The 24323-nt window shown below is 41.5% G+C and overlaps 1 protein-coding gene across 2 annotated transcripts; it reads left to right on the top strand.

Annotated features, from left to right (window-relative positions):
* The first annotated feature begins 497 nt into the window (after nucleotides 1-497).
* On the top strand, nucleotides 498-16080 carry tmem68 (transmembrane protein 68). Of its 2 annotated transcripts, none has more exons than XM_085804839.1 (9): nucleotides 498-728; nucleotides 1126-1270; nucleotides 3901-4074; nucleotides 5770-5869; nucleotides 8087-8254; nucleotides 12189-12382; nucleotides 13756-13816; nucleotides 13938-14077; nucleotides 15277-16080. In XM_085804839.1, the coding sequence occupies exons 2-9, from the start codon at nucleotides 1211-1213 to the stop codon at nucleotides 15379-15381; spliced, it is 1002 nt and encodes a 333-aa protein (XP_085660965.1). In that variant the 5' UTR covers nucleotides 498-728; nucleotides 1126-1210; the 3' UTR covers nucleotides 15382-16080. The 2 variants fall into 2 exon arrangements, with proteins under 2 accessions (XP_085660965.1, XP_085660966.1); XM_085804840.1 differs by having other exon boundaries at nucleotides 657-725; nucleotides 1125-1270; nucleotides 15277-15488.
* Nucleotides 16081-24323: the final 8243 nt, after the last annotated feature.

The following is a 24323-nucleotide window of genomic DNA, read 5'->3' as shown; positions in this document are numbered from 1 at the left end:
GCAATCAAACTCAGACCCACTGATACTGTACAATGCTAAAAATATGATTGATTTGGTGTTTATAATTGTTCATATCAAATTGTATTCATTCAAAATGCAGATTTATGCTGCTCCACTATTTTATTGTCCTCACTTCTGAGACTATTTAACATTCTCTTTTATTTAGTTTAATTTTTCTGTGAAACACTTTGTTTGAAAAGTGGCAAATAGATATAAAGCCATCATCATTGTCATGGAGTCATTATCATTATTGGGATGTTTACACTAACGAATCAGTATTATTAGCTAGGCTATATATTTTTCTTCGTGATTTCTTTTTCATCCCTCTGCATTTAATGATTTAATAAGACTTTCATGCCAGGCAGGCGTTTTTAATTCTTTGTAGCCTATGTTTGTAAAAAAAAAAAAAAAAAAAAAAAAAAAAGCTCTCTGTTTCACAAACCCTTTCGCTTTTATTTTGAAGGCCACAGCCGTAAACAGGAAGTGACGTGTCCAGAGTTTTGCTGCTGCTGTGCGGAACCCGTCCTCGCTCGGTGCCGTGGTTTTCAGGGACACCGTCCACCCACCGTCTCTGTGACTGTGTCACACTCAAAGTGCTCCGGGGTCAGGAGGACTACGACCGTTGTTAGGCTATCGGCTGTGTGTGTTTGTGTGTAATGTTTTGGTGTGACATTAAATGAACAGTCGTGTGTTTTAATGGCTCATCTCACCGAATGACTGTCTAAAAGGTAACGTCCTCTGTGTTTGCTGACGGTTAACGTCACAGCTGCTGTCAGCTCCCGGTTTGTCCCGTTTCCGCTCATTGAAGCTCAGTTAGCTGACAGTTTGTTCTGCTGTCGTTTGTTTTCTTCGCTGCTCTGCTGTATCCTAAACCCTGAAGCTAAAGCTAACCTCCGTTAAATCACACACTGCAGACTAGATCAGCTGTCAGTGCAGTAAACATCGCAGGGTGTCGTGACTCGTTAGTGTCTGTATTTACTGAATCTGAATATTTATTGTTCTATATCGCTATTCAGTCCGCCTTTATTTTTTCCTAACAGCCACTTCACATACAATGTAATATGAAATAGGTGTTTTTGTGTACGGATACATGGAGTAACTGAGTGGTGTTGTCCTCCCCTGCAGCTGACCTGAGTACAGCAGCAGATGCTCTCCATGCACTGGGATCCTTCCTCCTGAGGCAGCCGGACTCACTGATCCTGACAGCAGGATGTCAGACAGTGGGAATCAGTCCTGCCTGGCTACAGCAGAGGACACTGTCTCCCTCCTGGTACGAACCCACCTGCACATGATCCGCTCCTTTATTCTCTCAGTAGATCCATCCAGCTGTGTTCATGCAGAGGCGCAGCTGATCAGTGGCTGATCATGTGTGTGAGCATCTGGGCCACATCAGGGTTTGTGAGTAGTCACATGATGAGTTGTTTGTGTGGATCATGAGTGTTGCTTCTCATGTTGTGTCACACTGAACAAAAATGATCTGGTGAATGAATGTAATCTTATATAAAGAGTTGAGTTGAGTTGAGTTGAGATTACTTTATCCCATAGGGCAATTCTGTTTCTACAGTTGACCATCACCCACATACAATCATTTACACAAATATACATACAAGTGAGGAGGAAAGTGTGAGACAGTGCAAATTAAGATCAAGGTAAAATAAAAAGTACAAAAAGTAAAGATAAAAAGGGCAATATCCATATAAAACACTTAAACTGTTCTAATAACTACAGCTTCAGACCAACTCAGCATTCAACAGCTTGATGGCATTAGGTTAAATTCACAGGCCAGGACATGATCGTGATTATTAATGATGCATGTATGCTGCCTTTAGGGAGACCCGTCTTTCCCAATGGGAGTCCAAGTCAGTTATATCAGTGCTAATAATTTTCGAACAGACCGTAACAATATTATTTAAGCAGTTCCTGTACTTCGCTGCCAAACTGTTGAACCAGCAAATGAAAAAAAAAAAAAGTAAGGAGGCTCTCTGTATGAAGATTACACAGTACATAGGATTTGGCAACCCCAAAGGAGTTGATTCTCTGCAGTAAAATCAAAGAGATACACTGATCTTGTCATTTAATGGAAATCAATTTAGCTTTGGTTCAAAAAACATCAACAACATAAAAGGTTTCAATGTTCAGGAAAAAAGTGCCTAATATAATTTATAAATAATAGATGAATTAGTGACCTGACAGAGAATTCATCACCCATTAGGCCTCGGCTGATATTCAAAACTATTGAATATTCATAGTAACGTCACATGCTATCATCTTTGATATTTATTAAGAAAACAATAATTCTACAAACTGAGTCTGCTGAATCTATTCCCCTGCTTTGTTTTGTCTTTAAATTAAATTAAATTAAAAAAATTGATGCACGTAATACAATAGTAATACAATGCGGTTCTTATATTTGCGCCACACAGTGTTTGGATTTTGTATTTTACGTACCAGCCAGACGCCCTCCTCTCTCACCACCTACAGCTTGGTTTGCTGTGTTTGATAACATCACCCTCAAGTTTGTTTTGGCACCTGGTTTGGAGCTGTGAGTCCCTTTGCACAGATTCATACTGCACTTTGAACGTTTGAGCTGAAATGCAGTGTGTGTAGTTGTTCGGTACCAGCGCACTGGTAAACAACATGTTCTACTCTGCTTAAAGAGCCAGTTCATCCAAACCATTTTTTGTCTCATTGAACACTAGTTAAATAAGTGGTGGTGTGTATTAGCAAGAATCTGGCGATGCGATATACCACAATACAGGGGAAACCGTACAATATATTGCCCTACGATAAGCAAGACGACATATTGAGGTTTTTTTCCTTTTTTGACTGTGCTAAGTTCACTGATGCTTGAAGATGAGGTGAGCCACAGACCCGAAGCTCATTAAACTGCTGTGTGCCTAACTGTAATATGTCAACAAAATTGAACAAGACATTTTCACTTGCTATACCCAATGTTTAGATCTGGTGTTGTATGTATGCAAATTAGCCATACGTAATTAGATTATGCACTGTTTGCTCATGTTAACAACGAATTTCAAAAAACCTGCAATACATTTTTTGTTTGTCTTAATGTAAGTAATCAACTCAGTAATTTTCATGGTGATATCTAAAGGTTAAAAATTTGACCCTATTCACGTGAGAAAAATAATTAATAGGTGTATGAATGGGCTATATTTTGGTCTTTTTCAAAACTTTCCCCTAATGGGATTCTTCAGGGCTTTTTTTCCATTCCATTTCCATTTACATGTTGAGGATACAAAATCAGTTGAATTTGCTTCTGTTGCAATTGGTTCAACCTTTTTTCATAAAATGACTGGACTAAATATACTGCTGTCTATTCCTCCACCAGCAAACCGCCATAAAAAAAAAGCCACTCATCGCCACAAATAATGCTCAGAACAGCACCAAACTTCAGCAACAGTACAAATAGGGTCCCATCCCATAATATGAGGCATCAAACACCTGCTAGCTTTGCCTGAAAAAAAGAAGAAAACAAAACTCTGAAGTTTGGTGCTGTTCTGAGCATTATTTGTGGCAATGAGTGGCTTTTTTGATGGCGGTTTGCTGGTGGAGGAATAGACAGCAGTGTATTGTTATTGTGCGGTCTTTGCTGAAGTTGCTACAACTAGAGAAGCTAGCGGTCTGCAAACTTGATCTCTCAGGGGGGGGGTCTTACTTGGTGTCCTGGTGTGTTAGACCGTGGGTTAAACATCCGCCGGAATATCCCTTTAACTCACCCTGTCGGTCCACTACAGCGGGGGAGAACAGACCTTTGCTTGTGCAGCTCAAGTCAAGATTATCTGAACGACGTTTCCCAGCAACACCCTGCAGCTGCTGAGACGTCTGCATGTGTGATGGTGGGTCTAAGCGCTGTGTGTGTGTGTGTGTGTGGGTCCACAGCTGTGTGTGTTCCACGCGTGGGAGGAGTGGGCAGGTCTGGGCCAGTTGGAGGACTACCTGAGTGTCCTGGAGTACCTGCTGTGGGTCTTCACTCCTCTGGCCATCGTCTTCATCGTGCCCTTCCTCATAGTCATCCTGCTTTACCTGAGTATACTCTTCCTTCACGTCTATAAGGTACAAACACACACACACACACACACACACACACACTCCTCCTGCACCATATCAACGCTGAATCACAGCTCATATCACTCATTAACTAAGTGCACACAGATTATTTAAATGCCATCCTGTATTTTTGGACACTTTTTATACTTTTATACACTTAGATAAGTAGGCGGGATGTTACAAAAGGGTTTTATAACTGATTCCAGTTCGAGGCAGCCTTGTCTTGCCACCAGACTTCAAATAGACTGAGATATGTCAGACAAAGTATTTTAGTTATTGTATGCTGGACTATGTTACAATGAATTCTGGGTAAATGAAGATATAAATAAGTTGCCTGACAGAGGAACAGCTCAGTTTCTCTACGCTCTGATTCTTTCCCTCCCTCTTTGCTCTCTCTCTCTCTCCAGAACAGTGTGTTAGTAAAACCACAAATTATCAGCCATGGTTTCCTGTTCTTTTGTTGTGGTATTCTTTTGCTGATGACTTATCGCCACGTTACCATGGTAACATAGGTCTTAAGCCTGAGTTGGCCTGGGGATAAGGTGTCTAAGGGTTTTTGGCTTAAATAGAGTCAGTCTATTTATGAACCAGTCAGTGTTCTCGACAGAGGCAAAGAGTTTAATGTTAACTTTAAATATGAACTAAAGGTCTAATGTTAATTTACTTACAGGTGCATCTGAATAAAGTAGAAAACAATGGAGGTCAATGGAGCTACTGAACCAGACTAAGAAACCATTTAAAGGCTCAGGAAACGTTTGCATGTGTTGGGAGTTCATTAGCTGTTTAGAGTGTGACACCATTAGGTTGCAATAGTGAACTTTTCTACTATATTATAATGTTTTGATTTACTGAATTTCAGGTTTTCATTAAATGTGACCCATATTAATTTCAATGAAAATAAATAAAGACATGAAATATTTCAGTCTGTGTAATGAATCTATATAATATGAGTTTCATGTTCTCATTTATTGAGATGCACCTGTATGTTAAAGTTTTAAGTTTAATTTATTTATATAGCACCTTAAAAGCAAAGAGCATTTGCACCAAAGTGCTTCACAGTCAACAGGTCACATAGGCATAAACCAACATCAATACAATGCAAGAACATCATACACTTCAATTAATCAAAAGAAGAGATACAAATTATTAAATTGTTAAATCCCAGCGTTATCAAAAAAACAGATTAAGTGCTAATTAAAAGCCAAAACATAGAAATGGGTCTTAAGGAGCTTCTTGAAAGCCTCAACAGAGTCGGCTTTGGCTTCTGGCAGGCTGTTCCAGAGTCGAGGGGCTGCAGCAGAAAAGGCCCGGCCCCCTGACTTTTTTTTTCTGTGAGCGATTCACAGCCAACATGCCACGATCTGAGGATCTGAGGGTTCTGGTGGTAGTGTAGGGGGTAAGAAGTTCGGAGATATATGAAGGGGCGAGGCCATGAAGGGATTTGTAGACGATCAAAAGAATTTTGAAGTGTATTCTGAAGTGAACAGGGAGCCAGTGTAATGATGCCAGAATGGGAGTGATATGGTCTCGCTTCTTTGAAGTATGTGTGTGAGGCTTCTTCTGAACATTTCACCTCATGTGTTGAGAGACATGCCCCATGTAGTTTAAACAAAAGGATAAACAGCTGCATTGAGACACAGAAAGTAACAATCTGTTGCTTTCGCTGCTTTTCACTCTGTCCCTGATGTTCTCCTCTGACAGAGGAAGAATCAGCTGAGGGAAGCTTACTGCAACAACCTGTGGGACGGAGCCAGGAAAACGCTGGCCACTCTGTGGGACGGCCATGGAGCCATATGGCACGGTGAGGTCCTGTCTGTTCACAGACACTCACACACCTACTGTCACCGTGAGAGGAGAGAGATGCTGAGCTCAGTACTGACACAGTTAACATCATATTCATACAAGACAGATCTGTGTTGATCCCAGAGGAAACGTTGCTGTCAAAGAAGCTCAGTCTTCATACAGTTTAGATCATCCAAGTCATTCAGACCGCTTTTTTACATTTTATTACTTTTTTATTTGCATTTTCTTTTAACAATCTACACCTTGTTGATTTTGTAGTAGTAGTAGTTTATTCGATCTTTTACACAAAATTGTTTACAGTTGAGCATCAATCACAGTCAGTCAACCTTCCATAATACCATCATTCGTTCAACTCATAAATAGATCGAAAAGGTGTAGGCTGAAGCTATATAGCTTATAAATGCCTACCCTTTAATTAAATATTCCATTAAATCCATTAGAGCTCTTCATGGATTTAAAGGAATAGTTCACCAAAAAATGAAATTCAGTCATTAGTGACTCACCCTCATGCTGATGAATACTCCAGAGTAGTTTTTTATTCCTCAAAGTGCATCTGGAGACCTGGGAGGGAGGATCAAAACTCTATATGAGAGTGATAGAGCCCGACACAAAAACGTCCATAAAACTACACAAAAACCATTTAATATTCCTCCACACTGCTCGTCCGCTGCAATCCAAGTGTCCTGAAGGGATATAGTCCAGAGTTTACTCCAAACAACGTCATTTAGGACATTTTTACAGCCTAAACAGTCCTGTATTGAATTTGCCTGGGGCGCGCTCTCACATTCACGCGATGCATGCTGCGTCGTTTCGGGTAAACTCTGGACTATATCCCTTCAGGACACTTGGATTGCAGCGGACGAGCATTATGGAGGAATATTTGTTTTTTTGTGTAGTTTTATGGGTGTTTTTTTGTGTTGGGCCCTATTGACTCTCACATAAAGTTTTCGCACTTTGAGGAATACAAAACTACTACGAGTATTCATCAGCATGAGGGTGAGTCAACAATGACATAATTTCTTTTTTGGTGAACTATTCCTTTATAAATGAAATTGAAAGATCACATCGACATATGTAAATAACAAATAAATGAGTGGAGGCAAGGCAAGAAACAGACAACAGTTTATCACACAGAATATGCAAAAACATGGAAATGTTAACAAGAGTGGTTCACTACAGTGTACAGTGAAGCAGCTAAAGGGATAGTTCACCCAAAATTGAAATTTCACTCATTATCTACTCACCCTCATGTGGACTAAGGGCTGGGAGAAGTTTCAGAGTTATCCGTGGCTTCTCTGAGTTACAGGGGGTCTCAGCATAGCAGTGCATGTCCATATAATGGTTGCAAATGGATACCAACTGTCTTCGTAACAAAAAGACACACCAAAAAACATCCAAAATACCTCCATGCTGCTCGTATGTAATGTCCGTCTTGTTTTGAAGCCCCGAAATGCGAAATTGTCCCGAAAAAAATTAAATAAGTCTATTTTTCAAGAATGTTTGTAGCGGAAGCTCCTCTTTCCGGTTCGTCAAATTTGGACGAACCAGGGTCTGTCCTCTTCCCAGTTCGTCCAAATTTGACGAACCGGGAAGAGGAGCTTCGAGAAGCTTCCGCTACAAAACAAGCTTGAAATATAGACTTATTTAATTTTTTTCGGGACAATTTCGCATTTCGGGGCTTCAATACAAGACGGACATTACATACGAGCAGCATGGAGGTATTTGGATGTTTTTTGGTGTGTCTTTTTGTTACGAAGACAGTTGGTATCCATTTGCAACCGTTATATGGACATGCACTGCTACGCCGAGACCCCCTGTAACTCAGAGAAGCCACGGATAACTCTGAAACTTCTCCCAGCCCTTAGTCCACATGAGGGTGAGTAGATAATGAGTGAAAATTCAATTCCCTTTAACATCCCATCATGCTCTGGGGCAGCTATGGAAATGTTGATGGGGTCCAGTTGAGTATAGAGGAAAAGCTTTCTCTAGGCTTCACTGTCGAGGGTCAGATGACAGGAGCCTTAGTCACAGAGATGCTCAGCTAGTGTTTCCATAGTAACAGTGACTAAGGTGACATCTGCATTTAGGTCTATGGGAAAGAGGCTGTGACATCACACATCTTATGTCTCATTGCATGTTTTTAGTAGTATGTTACTGATCTGCCAGCCCACGGCTCTTATCAGCCTGTAAAGTGATAACATGGATGTGTCGTCAGGCTACGAGATCCATGGGATGGAGAAGATCCCTGACAAAGGACCAGCGCTCATCGTTTACTACCACGGAGCCATCCCCATCGACTACTACTACTTCCTGGCCAGCGTCATCATCCAGAAGGGACGGACCTGCCACTCTGTGGCCGACCACTTCCTCTTCAAGATCCCAGGTGCTCACACATCAACTGGAAAGTAATGTGTAACAACACACACAGGTGGACAGAGCGCACACACTGCCTGTTAGATACAAGCAGAGTGATCTGAAACTGATGTACTGTAGATGTCCGGTGGAATATTACAACACAGCCTCAGAGGGGCCCAGTTTCTTGCAACATGTTGTGTTTTTTGTTTTTTTTAAAGCCCCAGTATGTAACTTATTTGGCTTTTTATTAGAAAAAATCAAATATAGCTTTCATGAATACGTATTTCACTGAAGTGGAATCACACCCGCATACAAATGAAAGCTTTCTCGTACCTTAGAATGAGTTGTTACAAGTTGTTACAAATACATAAGTGGGCGATGCACCGAACCGAGGCTGCCATGTTGCATCGCCATTTTTTACGTTCAGTAAAATTATGTTGCATTCAGGTGCAGTCAGGCAGACGGCCGTCGGCAAACCAACCGGATGTCATTTTACTGGACGAGAGAAAGGCGGTAAAACGTGGGTCAGGTAAACAATACATCACCATGACAACATATTGTCACGCCTGTATTGTTTTGCCTCGTGCTGGTGGACCACTTGTTTACATAGACGCTTGTTTATCCTGTTACATACAGCGTCTGTTGTCTGTCTGACGTCTGCCCGATTTCACGTGAATGCAACATCAAGAATACATTCCGATATGCAACCGCACCACTAGATGGGGGGAATTCCTACACATTATACCTTTAAGACACATTCTGCCTTTATTTGATAGGACAGGGTATGAGACAGGAACACAGGGAGAGGAACTGGGGGAATAATGCGCAACAAGAGTCGAACCGGCGATCAGCACCTTTAGGCATATGCCAACATGGGACGTGCTCTGGAACCACTCGAGCACCGAGCACCTACGACATGATGTGTTTTGTTTTGTTTAATGTTATCAGGTGTGATGGATGCATATTGCATGAATGCTTGAGACTAGAGACTCATATCTTGGTCCTGGCCCGGCCAAGGCCCAGGATCAGAATTCTGGACCCAAACTCGACTGGAGCTGTGTGTTTTTTTGTTTTTTTCCCTCTTAACACAATTACTGATGCAGCCCTATTGTTGAAACATCCATCCTGTGTCCTCTGGATCAAATTAGGCCTGTTTGATTATTCGGTTTTAAATCGTAATCGCAATTATTTAGTTAGAACGATGTTAAAAAGGTAAAATTGTAAAATAGATTTTTTACTCTAACTAGGGTAATTACAGTAAAGCCCCAGTTCATGTATCTGCGCTGTGTTGCCGTAGTGACTTTCGCCTCCTTCCTTCCATCATACTCTCCCCACACACTGTTAACAAACATGTTGGTGTGTGCTAAGGCCAGCGAGGATTTTGTTGCCAAAAAGACCAATGGCCCTTTTTCACTACAGCATGCAGCATATCCTTAGTGGGCATCCATGGCCTCATCAGGTCCTGCCGTCCAAAACTTACCTTGATCCTTTTGTCCATGTTCACAGCAACAAGAAAAAGTGTCTTTGTCGATTCTCTCCTCCCCAAGCTCGACCGTGTCTCCTTTGACCATGAAGCCTGAGTCTTGGATTGTCAGTCTTTTACACCTTTCTTCGGCAACATTCCCCGTTGGGAACTTGTATGTGAGCTTGTGTCCGTTTCAAATGCCACTGAGAAGCAGATCCATAGTAAGCATCAATGGCCTCATCAGGTCCTGCTGTCCAACACTGCTGTTCAAGACATTCTCAGTTGGGAGCTTGTGTGTGAGCGAGCTCTGCTGGGTCCTTTTATATGTCATGGGCTGTGCATCACAAGTTGTTTGTGAGTCAACCTTCCCTTCCCCACACTAGGCTGGGCCTCCTTGACCACCACCCTCCTTAGGGGGAGCCTGAGTCACTGGAGTTGGAAGTTGACTTTCTCTCCCTGCAATAGTTGCAACAGAACAGGACTCCCCACATTGTTCTGGCTGCGCTGTGTCTATGTAATGTCCAGTGTCATGGTTGCTATTGACATTTGATAATGCACCTGTTATTGTGGAAAAGAATTTCCCCTTTGGAGACATATGTCATGGGTTGTATGTGAGTCCACTTTCCTCTCCCCACACTAGGCTGGGCCTCCTTGACCTCCACCACCCACCTTTGGGGCAGCCTGCGTCGTGGACTTCCTCTCTTTGCAATAGTTGCAATAGAACAGGATTTCACATATCCACTGAATAAACATTTAGCCTCCCACCGCCCTCAGTGCAGTGTTGTCCCGGCGGCACTGTGTGTATGTAATGTCCAGTCTCATGTTGAGAAAAAAACTCTGATAGATGAAGGTCAAGCTGGTGTTAAGAAATAAAATTTTAAAAAACAACTCTGTCAGATCATTCTTGGCTGGATTGTTTTTAACCACCACCACTTAAGACTGGCTGTGAGTTGTGAAAAAAACGCTTGACTGGATAGATAAAGATCAAGCAGGTAGCAAGTATTAAGGCTCAATGCACAATTGTTAATCTGCTTTGCAAAGTGGATATGTTTCTGTTCATTTCTTTAAATTAACTTAATTTAAAAAAATGTTTGGATCAAATCACATCAATGTTTTTAGTGACGATCGGCCACGTGACTCATGGCTGAGTTGACCACGTTCAATCAGTTTACAGTCTATGGTTCAGCCTCTCAAATCATCACGTGACCTGCCTACAGCAGACACCACTCAGTCACTTCACAATATAAGTTTATTATCACCACCACCACCACTGTAAAAAGGCAAACAGCAAACTATGGTAAACATATAATAATAATAATAATAATAATAATAATAATAATAATAATAATAATAATAATAATAATAATAACAAAAAAAATCAACAGCTTTTCTTACCTCCCACTGTGCATCAAAGTCAAGGCTTCAGCACAGAACAGGGCCATTCTTAATTTCAGTTAATTTCAACCTGGTTCTTTTTGTTTTACCATTGCTAACTTCACAAAGCTTATTTTAATTGATGGATGTCTAAAACATAAAGAGAAGCTCGATACAGCCTGAAGCTGTGAGCTGTGATGTGAAAATTGGCCCCAAGGGTGTAAATAAGCGGGGCCCCGTTGGGCTCAGGCTGGATTGCAGGGCTCTACTTCACATCAAGCACTTTGGGTCCTTACACTAGAGTCTCTTTCTACATTTGATCAAAAAGGAACAGCAACATCAACAAGAAGAAAACAGCTGCTGCAGCATTCAGAATCTTTATTTGTCATTCAGCATGTTAAAAACACAAAGAAGGAAAAGTGTTTCCCAGGACCAGTGTTAAAATAAATACCGGTAGTTAAAGGGACAACGAGGAGTTTTGGAAAGCAAAGTGTTCTCATACTACATTTACCATGAGCCTCTGCGCACACGGTGAAATTCTTGGACCGGCGCAAGACCGACGTCTTGCCCAGAATGTTTTCATTCATCACGAATTAAAGTCAGAGGTTCGAAGACGATCAGCTACCGCCGTAGTTCCGGCCATAAACGGCGATTCGGCGGCGTTATTATCATGAACCGCCAGGCAGCGTCCGTGAAACCGAAAGTAAGGAAACGCTGGTCGGCTCGCCCAGCATTTCCACCATTAATTATAATAACAAAATAACGATAGAGACAAAACGATATATTTATCGAAAATGGAGCCATTAACAAGTGTGGGTAACGTAGATTCATCCACATTAATGTGAGACTTTTTTATAACCAAATACAAACTCCTCGTTGTCCCTTTAATAAATAAGCTAAGAACCAACACTGAAAAAACCTAAAATGGTGTAATAAATAAATGTGGTCACATGAACCAGTGTTTCCTGTGAGTATGGCACACATAACGTACGATCCCTAACACAGAGCCACATACTCAACTTTTCTCCGCAACTCAACTGGTTTTTCTGGAATTTCTCTTCCCTCCCCCTCAGCTCCACTCTGTCTCCGCCCCGTCTCATCTGATCCTGTCCTGTCCCTCCAGGCTTCAAGCTGCTGCTGGAGGTGTTCAGCGTCATCCACGGCCCTCAGGAGGAGTGTGTGCGGGCTCTGAGGAACGGCCACCTGCTGGGCATTTCTCCTGGAGGGGTGAGGGAGGCTCTGCTCAGCGACGAGACCTACCCCCTGCTCTGGGGCAAACGCAAAGGCTTCGCTCAGGTGGCCATCGACTCTCAAGTGGTGAGTGGTCAGTGAAGTCTCCTATAGCTGTCAGTGAGGCTACAGTTTATATAGTGTTTGTTCTTTTTGATACTTTGTATTTTTTAAATTATATTTCCTACTAGTGGTTATTTATAATAATACCATAACTGTTAGACATCTCTCATGTGAAGCATATACCCCCCAAAAAACAATAAAAAGAAATTGATACATGTGTAAATAAAGGTATATATATTCAGTACATTTCCCCTTACCTTTCTTTATGAGTTTTTTTTTTTTTTAACATTAATATTACTGTTGTATAATAACATGATGTTCTACGAAATCATAATTCCCGGGGCCCCAAGTTTGAGGTGCAAAACAGTATCCATGTCCATCCATCCTGTATTTGAGCAGTCTGTAATAATGTCACTAAAATGTAGGTGATCTAAACAAGAACATTATACATTACACATTATACACACAGGTTATTGAACATTTATTATTAGTTTAGATAAGTATTAAAGGGATATTTCAACATTTTGGCAAATGTGCCTATTGCCATAATCCCTATAGTTTTAGGAGTAGGTTCATTACCTTTAATTGTTGGTGCAAGCTTTTTTTAGATCGGCGGGGCAGAGACGTGAGCTCTGCACGGCACGCTGTATTTCTGCCTGTACCTCATCAAACTCATCAAATACACAATCCAACAACTCCAAAACGCTACATTCACCACGCTATGAAATAATCATGGAACGTTACGAGACAGAGTTGTTTTCGAGGTAAATACGTAACCGGAACTACATTCCCGACACGGCTGTTCGGCAGAGTGACTTCAAAAGCAAAAGTAGTTCTGAGTATCTGCTTCATGTGTCGTAATGTGGTGAATGTGCAGGTCACAAGTTGTCCACCAGAGTTGTTGGATCGTGTATTTAGTTTGATGAAAGAAACTTAGAAATACCATGAGCCTACATAGCGTTAGCTGAGCAGCTCGCGTCTCTGCCCCACCAATCTAAAAACAGCTTGCACCGACAATTAAAGGTAATTAACCTACTCCTAAAACAGGGATTATGGATTATGGCAATAGGTGAATTTGCCAAAATGTTGAAATATCCCTTTAAAGCAACATGATTTGAAAATACCCCCACCAAAAAAAAAAAATGAATTGACTGACCATTTCGCAGGATTCCTGAATAAAATGGCTCTCAGGAAGCAACACAAGTCCGTAGTGTCTGCAATGAAAATAACTGATCAGATTCAACCAGCTCAACCTGGTGGAGGAAAAGTGTTAAGTGTTTCCTTGACACATTTCATCTTCCTCACAGCATACTGTAAACTACACACTTGCAGCATCTTCCTCCTCCTCCTCCTCCTCCTCTCTGATCCTCTCTTCCTCCGCTCTCTCTCTTTTTCAGCCAGTCATTCCAATGTTTACTCAGAATGTGAGGGAAGGCTTCAGGTCTCTGGGAACGCTCAGTAAGTGAAACCACAAAGCACATAGCACACAGTCACACAGCACAGGTGTGTACATGTACACAATGGTGACCTTGTTGTGTCGGTGTATTCCCCCCTCTCCCTCTCTCTGTCCCTCTCACAGGGTTCTTCCGTTGGATGTATGAGAGGTTCCGTATACCTTTTGTTCCTGTTTATGGAGGATTTCCTGTGAAGTTCAGGACCTTCCTCGGTGACCCCATCCCCTACGACCCCAACATAGAAGCTGCAGAGCTGGCAGAGAAAGTGAGCAACAACAGTAGTTTTTACTGCTCATTAGGTGGTCGACAGTGAGAGAGCAACAGGGAAACTAGGGACAGAGCGAGATTGGGGAAGGGGGGGGGTTAATCTGGGTTAGGACAAAGTCTTTATGGTCACACAAGGTGAGCCACTGAGTCACCCCTCCTCTCCTCCTCACCTCTTCCACTCCTTTCCTCTCCTCTTCTTCTCCTCTATTCTCTCCCCTTTTATTCTCCCCTCCTCTCCACCCATTTCCTCTCCTCCTCTTCTCCTCTTCTTTCCTCTCCTCTTCTCTTCTCATTTCCTCTCCTCCTCTTCTCCTCTTCTTTCCTCTCCTCTTCTCTTCTCATTTCCTCTCTTCTCTTCTCCTCTTCTCCACACCACCCATTTCATCTCCTCTTTTCCTCTCCTCTTCTCTTCTCCAATCCTTTCCTCTCCTCTCCTCTCCTCTCCTCTCCTCTTCTCTTCTCCACTCCACCCTTTTCCTCTCCTCTTCTCTTCTCCTCTCACCTCCACTCATTTACTGTTCTATTTTATTTTCTCCTCTTCTCCTCTCCTCTCCAATCCTTTCCTCTTCTCTTCTCTTCTCCTCTCACCTCCACTCCTTTCCTCTCTTTCCTCTTTTATTCTCTTCTCTTCTCCTCTCCTCTCCTCTCCTCTCCTCTCCTCTCCTCTCCTCTCCTCTCCTCTCCTCTCCTCTCCTCTCCTCTCCTCTCCTCTCCTCTCCAATCCTTTCCTCTCCTCTTCTCTTCTCTCCTCTCCAACTACTAAGTTACGCAAAAAAGGCATGAAATGACGATTAAAATATGTTAAAGTTGTTAGTTGCGTGCATTGTACACTGAGATGAAGAACAACATAAATGTGAAAAATAGTCACAAAAAATCAAGTTAAAAACATTTTCAATACATTAAACATCTTTTGTCTGAAGGAAACCAGCTCTACAGAGCCTGTTTTTTCTCGTGGAAGTAAACGCACCACAGGGTTTGATTAGTCCAGGTCAGTCTCTTCCATTGTGGGTTTTCTCTGCTTGGAGCACTAACCTGAGGCTGCCCCCGCAATAACCACATTCAGCCGAGGAGAGGAAGGACACAGACACTTACTATAGTTTTGTCATTGTAAATTGGTCAACAAACCATTAACCATTAACCACAGCACTAGTGAAAGGCTTCACCTAATGCTGTGTGTGTGTGTGTGTGTGTGTGCAGGTGCAGCAGGCAGTGCGTGCTCTGATAGACCAGCACCAGAAGATCCCTGGCAACATCCTGAGAGCCTTGTTGGAAAGATTCCACACCAAACACAAAGAGCGTTAACAGCCACGGAAACCACTACCACCACACACACCGACTGTGCGGTGTGTGTGTGTGCGTGGGTGTGTGTGGTCAGAGCACTGCAGGTTTGGTGGAATATTTGCACGGTTTCCTCACCGCCCCCCCTTCCCTCCCCAGACAACACTGACTGACTGCAGCAGAGGCTCCTTTCACGTACGTCGTGTTTATATTGCACGTTTTTAAGATGTGTATTTTTGTCTACGTGGACTTCCTTTTCCCAGGATGCATCTGTTGAAAGCCAGACTTCCTAAACTGATATTGGACGTTACACTAATGAAACCTCAGAAGTGATAAATCACTGTTTTTCCCAGTACGACATCACTGTATCAGCTCTTCAGAGTGGGAGACGTTGGGAGATGTGTTACGACACAGGTGTTACTGATCTCACTGGACATGAAGTCTCTGTAGATTACAGGTCAAATCTGAATCGTTGTCAAGTAGGAGATTTAGTTTTTCACTTCGACACCAAATCCTCCACCAGTAGACACTGTCAGGTTAGAAATGGAGCTTCTCCCAGGTATTTATCACCAGTATTTTTCAATGAACGTGAGCACTACTGTTGATCCATGACTCAGCAGTAGGACTGGCTGTTGCAGTCCCTGGAGGTTCAGACAGACATTGGGGATGTTCTTGAAAGGTGATCACTAGCTGTTGCTAACAGTGTGACACACTTTCAGTTGTGTACCTTGATGTTGTCATAGCAATGGTCAGGCGATTAAAGGGATATTTCAACATTTTGTCAAATTGGCTTATTGCCATAATCCCTATAGTCATAGCAGTAGGTTTATTACCTTTAATTGTCGGTGCAAGCTGTTTTTATATTGGCGGGGCAGAGACGTGAGCTCTGCAGGAAACACTGTATTTCCGCCTTTCCCTCATCAAACTCATTAAATACACAATCCAACAACTCCAAAACGCGCTGGTGGACAAGTTGTGACCTGCACATTAATGGAACGTTCCGAGATGGAGTTGTTTTCGAGGCAAATGCGTAACCGAAACTACATTCTAGACACAGCTGCTCGGGAGAGTGATTTCCGGTTTGATGACATAAACGTGGAAATACCGTGTGCCTTCGTAGCGTAGCTCTGTGCAGCTCACGCCTCTGCCCCGCCGATCTAAAAACAGCTTGCATCGACAATTAAAGGTAATGGACCTACTGCTATGACTATAGGGATTGTGGCAATAGGCAAATTTACCAAAATGTTGAAATATCCCTTTAAGAACGCCACTGGGTAATGGGTCTGTTTCAGCCAAGTTGAAGGGAGCCTAAGTTATATAAAGTGCGCCTGAACACTGTGTAACAGTAGTAACCATGGCAACCTTAGTTAAAAGACGCAGGATTTGGACAGTTTATTTATAAGAGTGTGATATCAGAACATTCAGGAGGATGATGATGCTGCTCAGTCAGTATATCGGGTCAGTGAGTTTACACAGAGAATGATTATTATTATTAATGATTATATGGTGCAGATGAGATTAACATTATTACATTGACCACACTGACTTTTTCTAGCTTTTAATCAATGGATAAAATAATATATATAGGCAACACTTTTCAGGTCTAACTTCCTGGAGACTGCCACAGTCATTTAACCAGCTGTCACATGGAGGTGTGACTATCAGGAGCAGGGACAGAGGGAAGTTGGTGTCCAGATACTTTTTTTGGGAACAATTTGCTGCTTTTTCCAAAAATATTTTATAAAGATAAATTTTGTATAATATTCATGTAAATTGCCACAGAGGCTAAATACAAAATAATAAATGATAATACCTCCTGTGAGTGAAATCCAGTCCAGAGGTTATGATTGCAAACATGGCCTGGGTCACTGAGGTGTTGATTCATCTCCAGACCAGGTCTTTGTGAAGCTGTGCTCTGTGTTGTATAGAATTATAGTATAATGTATGTCCCTATGATTTTGTCCAATGTTGTACGAATCTGCTGATATTTCTAATATAATTGACTTCAAATGAAATCACAGAGACACGGTAGAAAACTCCTCATATGATTGATTTCTCAGTTTTGAATTCTGGTGACATCATCAATCATGTATCAAACATGTATATTCTTTTTTTTTAAATCAGTGAACCGTCCACTGTCACTGAAGTGATGATCTCTGCAGTGTGCAGCTGTCTGTCAAGGCTTGGAGTTCATTTTAGGTTCTGATACCTTCAAGGGACTGTTTTGCTATCACTGTGTAGCTAACATTAGCATTACCCGCTGTTTACTCACCAATCTGGAAGAGTCGTTTGATGAAAGGTTTGGCATCAAAATTTGCCCCTTTACTCACCAGCAGCAACAGTGACACCTGTCTCTGAGATGAAAACAAACACCAGTGTTAAAGGGATAGTTCACCCAAAATTCAAATTTCACTCATTATCTACTCACCCTCATGTCGACTAAGGGCTGGGAGAAGTTTCAGAGTTATCCGTGGCTTCTCTGAGTTACAGTGGGTCTCGGCATAGCAGTGCATGTCCATATAACGGTTGCTGCTTGTATGTAATGTCTGTCTTGTATTGAAGCCCCGAAACGCAAAATTGTTCTGAAAAAAATTTAATAAGTCTATATTTCATGTTTGTAGCGGAATTGGACGAACCAGGAAGAGGAGCATGGAGGTATTTGGATGTTTTTTTGGTGTGTCTTTTTGTTACGAAGACAGTTGGTATCCATTTGCAACCGTTATATGGACATGCAGTGCTACGCCGAGACCCCCTGTAACTCAGAGAAGCCACGGATAACTCTGAAAATTTGAATTTTGGGTGAACTATCCCTTTAACTCATGTCTGTCACTTCTTCTCTTCCATTAACGTTAGCATGCTAACCAGCTAGCTCCACTTGGACTCTGACATTTTCATCACTGATGGTGATACTGTGTCACTGTAGAATCCAGCCTGTCCTAAACCTGGAGCTGCTACTATACTACACAAGTATGAGTAAACAGCTTATGCTAACATTAGCTATGTAGCAATAGCAAAACTTCCATATAGGTCCTTTAATATTTAGACTGTGTTGATTGTTGGGAGGTTCAATGCTGCTCTGAATCTATGAGTCTATCAACATAATGTTAATCAAGAGGGACTGAATAACTGTGAGGGTGTCATTCTAAACTGCATGGGGAAGTTGAAGATTGATTTGCACACAGCAAAAACAAAGATATGTTTGATGATGTGTCAGGATGTCAGGGTCCAGACAAAGGTTTTAGTGTAGATTTCAGGAGGTCCTTCACAACACAAGTGAACTGATCAGATCTTTATCCAAAGCACAATACATTTATTATTCAGCAGAGTATTTTTGGAATTGAAGCATAGATGCAGATGTTGTGTCCTGATGTTCATAAATCATGGCCAGTAAAAGCACAGTACTGTCACCGCTCATGAGCAGCTTTGTAGGTGGAAAACGTGTGTGTGTGTATGTGTGTGTGTGTGAGACTGCTAAAACCAGATAGAAAATGAAACTTCCAACATCTACTCAGCTCCTTTGGACAAAGTCTGGTCCAGTATGATCCCACATCTGGGCAGATTCCAGGTGCTACCCTCTGGAACTGACTGACAGTTGGAGGCTCTTCTGTGTTTGTGTGCAAGGTACGGTGCAGCCAGGTGTGGAGGCATCGTCCTCCAGTCCTGGTCTGGGCCAGACTTCCTTTCCTACCTGTGCAGTTTCCCTTCACAAAGCTCCACGTACCTTCTCACTGTATTTATCATATCAACAGAAATACTGACTCATCACTTCATCAGTGCAGACTCGTGTGTCGATGTTAATCATGATGTAATGTGATCCTCAGTGCTTCTCCATCAGAGCTGCAAACTAAACCTGTGTTGTGTAACTTTTTCTGCTTCAGAGATAAAGTGTAATAACCAGTGTAAATATATATATTTGCATGTGAGTTAATGTCGTGAACCAGTGGTTTTGCACATGTCGTCTTCAGAGTCACTGCCAACTGAGACATGAGAGAAGAAGCCTTTGTGTGTCTGACTGAAGTTCAACTGGACGCTTTACTTCTGTGAACTCGTTGCCTTTTTCCATGTTTATGTTGAGATGATATTTTTAAATTATGTCGATATAATATAAATGTTGCACTTTTAAATATTGAGATCCAGTTCAAGTGGTTAATAAATCTATTTTAATAAGACGTGTCATGTGAGTTCCTCTCCCTTTTATGAAGCTCGGACTAAGTTCAGTCACGAGGACTCCCTATCTTCTTCTTCCATTCACAGTCTCATTTTCTCCCTCTCTCACCCACTCCTCGTAATCAGCTGACTTCAAGTGTTCTGAAACCAATCAGATCTCTCCACAGTCTCAAGCAGCCAATCAAGTGGTTCCCTGTCATGCATTTAAACGTGCTCTCCTCTCTCCTGCTGTCAGCTTCCATCTCTTCATACAGAGGTGAATCACTGTGACCTCCTCCACTTCCTCCACCTCCAGTCTTCCAATTCATTCTCCTCTTCCTACCTTCAGGACCATCACCCATCAGGGTTTAGACCCACCCCCACCCCACAGAGCCTCACCCCCTGTTCACATACTGTATGACGACATGATGATGGGTCCAACCACCAAAGACTCACATCTCTCACTTTTCTGAAATTTCACTAATAAAAACTAAACTCAAACTGAATAATATAAGAAGAGCTTACCAGCTTTAAAAACGGATTAAAACAAAAGCTAAATATATAATAGTAAAAATACACAAATACTTCACACATGGACTAAGCCAGCTGTCAAGGCAGATTTTAAATAGCTGTAAAGACAAAAATCTGAAAATATAGCATGGAAATGTTGGTGATTTGTTTTTAACGATAAGTGTTTTGCTTCATAAGAGAAAATCTGATGTTTATAAATGCCACTCTTACATTGACTGCAGTTGTTCACATGAGAGCAGAATTCAAAATGTTTTGTTTTGAGATTCTGATATTTGCTAAACTTCATCGACCACGACTCCAAAATATTGTCTCTTTTTTTTCAGGAAGATTGAAAATGTATTTAGCAAGAACTGACTGGTATATGTTTACAGTCAAACGTTTTCATGCACTGTAGGCTCAATTTTTCAAATATCAAAAAGCTGGGTGGTGTTTTTGTGGAGGAGCATCTGAAGATGCAGTGCAGCAAATTTGGTGTCGATTGAGCAAAAAATTGTGGGACAAGAAAGGTTTAATAAGTTTTAGTGATATACTTCATAACTTACCCTGGATTTAATCATACAAAAGTTTCTAAAGTATTAGGGATACATTTTGGTGAAAGCTGACATTTGCATGCAGCTGAGCAAATCTGCCATGGGACTGGACCTTTGTGCAAAGTTTGGTGATTCGATTTCTCATGTATGCAATTTCCTAAGAAGAGGAAGAAGACTGCTGTGCCCTGCAGCTTAGGCTGCCTGGCCCCTAATATGTATTACCAATACGCTACAATAATAATGATGATGAGCAGGAGGACAGTAATACCACGGCATCACAGACCAAATTCCAGATGAAAACAAGAAACTAGAGCTCAAAAAAATGACCACAGTGTACTTTATTAAATGAATTTTGGTAGTTTGTGTTGCATTAGATTCAAATAAAAATTTACAAAAATCCCATATATACAAAAATGTCATTTTGATCATGTTCATCACTCTTGATTTATTTTTACAATAAAATGTATTTTCCCCATTGAACTTTCATCACACAATGCAACTTACTGAAAAGACCAATTTTTTTGTCTTAAACATTTGTATCTTTTTTTTTAATACACCACATACACCACATTTAATCTTTTTTTTTCTCTGTAGCATATCGTCATAGTTACAGCCATCGCGGTGGCGTCTGACCTCTAAAGACACCCTTCACAGTCAGAACTCAAAGAGAGGAATGTTCTTTTTTAACATGTACACTTTGCATACATTTATTTACAGATAAGCTTTTTATGTTGATCGCTTCACTACCTGTGGTACTCCATGTTCAACCCACTCTCTACACAGACATCTGTACAGGATGATTATACAAGTGTGACTGGACTCTTATCATTATTCGCCTGCTGGTTACTGTGCTTCTACTAAGGCTGAGTGATCTGGACTGGACTGAGGCTGCTGCTGCACCACAGATCTGGTCTTCCTGAGCCTCCAGACTGCAGCAGCCAGCTGAGCCTGTTGTGTGTCTGCAGGGCAGGTCCAGACCTGTACAGCAGAGACACTCAGAAGACACACAGCCTGGGCCCTGGGGTATAGCATCGAGGATGGATGAAAACCCAGTTTTCTGAAAGACTCCTGCCAAAATGAGATTAAATGATCATCTGAGACCAATTTGATCATTTATATATTTTGGAGTCAGGGTCTGGATCACATCTTATACAGCATGTGTTTACTCTCTCAGTCTGATTGTGCACTAAAAGAGTCAGAGACAGATGATGGAGAAGAGAAATAAAAACTGATCTCCGTATTATTATTATTAAAATGAAAATAGTTGTGAGAAGGCATCACCTGGCCTGTGTGTTATTATTACAGTATCAGACACATGGGCCACCAACATTAATGAGCCATCAGGTGTGAACCACTGAATGAAGGTGTTGAGTTAAGCCTGTATGTACAGTATGTCTGTTACAATATGATGTTTCTGTCATATTTTCAGTATTTCAATGTTAATGTAATGAGCCTGAATAACTTTCAGTCTTTATCACACACTGGCAGCAGGATGAAGATGCACAAGGAGAAGGTGGTTGATGAACAAAGCTTTACATGTCTTGTGTCTTCATAGTGTTGTCACACATGATGTGAAGCAGGGGCGTGTCTAGAGGTGGGCTGGGATGGCCATTGCCCACCCAGCGATAAGCCTTGCCTAACCAGATGAATCTGCATCCAATGAAACCTCTTTCATATTTTTTAAATTTTGTCATTGGTCATTTAAAAATTCACCGCTTTTCTATTCTCCCATGATTGTTGTTCATTCTTTCTCTAGTTCTTATAAATTGTATCAGTAGTCTTGTATAGTTTCACACTTGAGTTTGATTGTTTTGCAAACTGCATGTTTCTTTAAAGGGGACATATTATCGAAATATCACTTCTTGAAGACTCTTTATATTTGGGTGTTTGTCTTGCCTTCCGGCCAAAAAAATCGGTAATTTTCAGACTCCCGTTAAAATCCATGTGGTTTTATGAGCTGCTCCCTCAGTTGTCTGACAATGATGTAACTAGTTTTCAAATTTGCATAACACCACCCCTACCTGGTACCAGTAGAAGGGGCGGGGCAAGCAGTGGTTCATTTGCATTTAAAGGGACAGGCACTGAAACCAGCCGTTCTGAACAGGGCTGTTTTGAGAGGATGAAAAGAGATGTGATGTTTGATTTGTGGAAAAGAGACATGATATGTCTCCTTTAATGACCCACCCCTGAAAAAATGTTTGTTGTTGCCCACCCAAATTATCCAAATACCCCCCCCCCACCCCAAAGAGGACATCTTAGTGACACCTCTGTTGTGAAGGGGAACCAGCTGTTTGACCTCAGCAGAGGCAACAGGTTCTGGAGGGTGGGGGGTGGGGACTCAGTCCCTAGTAGAAGCACAGTAACTGCTGTTGACATGTTATGCTATTGAATAGTGTAAGAACACACACATGCGCTCACACGCTCTCTCTCTCTCTCTCACACACACACACACACTGGGCTAACCAGAAAACCAAGCTGTGCCCTCAGCAGAGCCTCAAACAAAGTCCGGGTGATGAGGTGGAAATAAAGACAAAAATAGAAATCTGTTCTCTTTAAGGCAAACTAAACATAGAAAGCAGCTTATAAGAGATATGAGCCGAGTGAGGGAGGGAGTCTGTTGATGTGTGTCCTGGTTATGAAAGACTTCCTGCAGTGAGCAGGATACCCACCACCACCACCACTCAGATCCTGGAGAACTTGAGCACCTGTGGTACATTAAAGACCACACCCTTCTGCTGCAAAAAATATTTAGGGTCAAAAACTCTGCATGGAATTGCAGCGGAGCCATGATGAAAATCCTGTTTTATTTTTAAAAATCTCGCCGAAATTAGAATAAATGAATAATTGAAACCAATTTTGAATAAGATGGAAATCATCTGGAGAACCACAGCGTGAATCAAGTTCTGAAAAACGCTGTTGTTTCAGTTTGGCACATTTTCTGCAAAGCTGAAAATAAGCGAGCAGTCCATTTCTCATCAATTTCATCAAAATCATTACCACCAGTGTTACACAGTTTACTGCTGTGGAGTAATTCTATTGCAGATGAAGGGTGGAGGGTATTCTGTCCATGAAACAAACTGAGGTAGTTTTATGTTCAGTAGATATAAGTATACATCATATATTTCAATATGTGTGTTCACGAGATGGTGATGAGTTAACGAAGGCTACACTGGATCAGTAGGGAGACACTGCAAAAAACAAACAAACAAACAAAAAAACGTATCACCGAAACGCTTTCATGTCCCTTTGAAGTAACAAAAGGCTGCATTTACACAGACAGAAGATGTCTCATTACCATCATCATCATCATCATCGTCATCATCATCATCATCGTCATCATCATCATCATCGTCATCATCATCATCATCGTCATCATCATCATCATCATCATCATCATCATCATCCTCATCATCACTGCTGAGCTTCATCGTCTCAACTGATTGTTTAAAACACAGCTTTCATCAACTCCCTTCCAGGTGTGAGGGGATTCACAGATAAACCCAGTGACGACCTCTGCTGGTGAGTTAGGATTAGGGCTGCAAAATTCCAGGCAATTTTCAAAGTTGGAAACTTTCCATGGGATATAATGGGAATATATGGGAATAAAAATACAAAATTTTAAATCAAACCTAACCTCAAACTTTTCAAGCCTAATTCCTGCATGTTTTACATTTATTAATTTTGTATCATAGATAGATAGATAGAGATTGATATACAGTAGATACACATACACACATAATTATGTATAATAATGTAGAA

The sequence above is a fragment of the Trachurus japonicus genome, chromosome 17 (assembly GCF_045865225.1).
Source record: "Trachurus japonicus isolate A0001 chromosome 17, Traja_1.0".
In the NCBI taxonomy this organism is placed as follows: Eukaryota; Metazoa; Chordata; class Actinopteri; order Carangiformes; family Carangidae; genus Trachurus; species Trachurus japonicus.
The sequence above is the reverse complement of the archived record's forward strand: the minus strand, read 5'-3'. Positions and strand labels throughout refer to the sequence as shown.

Excerpts from the sequence above, each read along its gene's own strand:
- tmem68 (XM_085804839.1), top strand. The coding sequence starts at position 1,211 with ATGTCAGACAGTGGGAATCAGTCCTGCCTGGCTACAGCAGAGGACACT. Across the intron at positions 1,271-3,900 it reads AGGACACTGTCTCCCTCCTG|CTGTGTGTGTTCCACGCGTG; the intron begins GTACGAACCCAC and ends GTGGGTCCACAG. Across the intron at positions 5,870-8,086 it reads CCATGGAGCCATATGGCACG|GCTACGAGATCCATGGGATG; the intron begins GTGAGGTCCTGT and ends ATGTGTCGTCAG.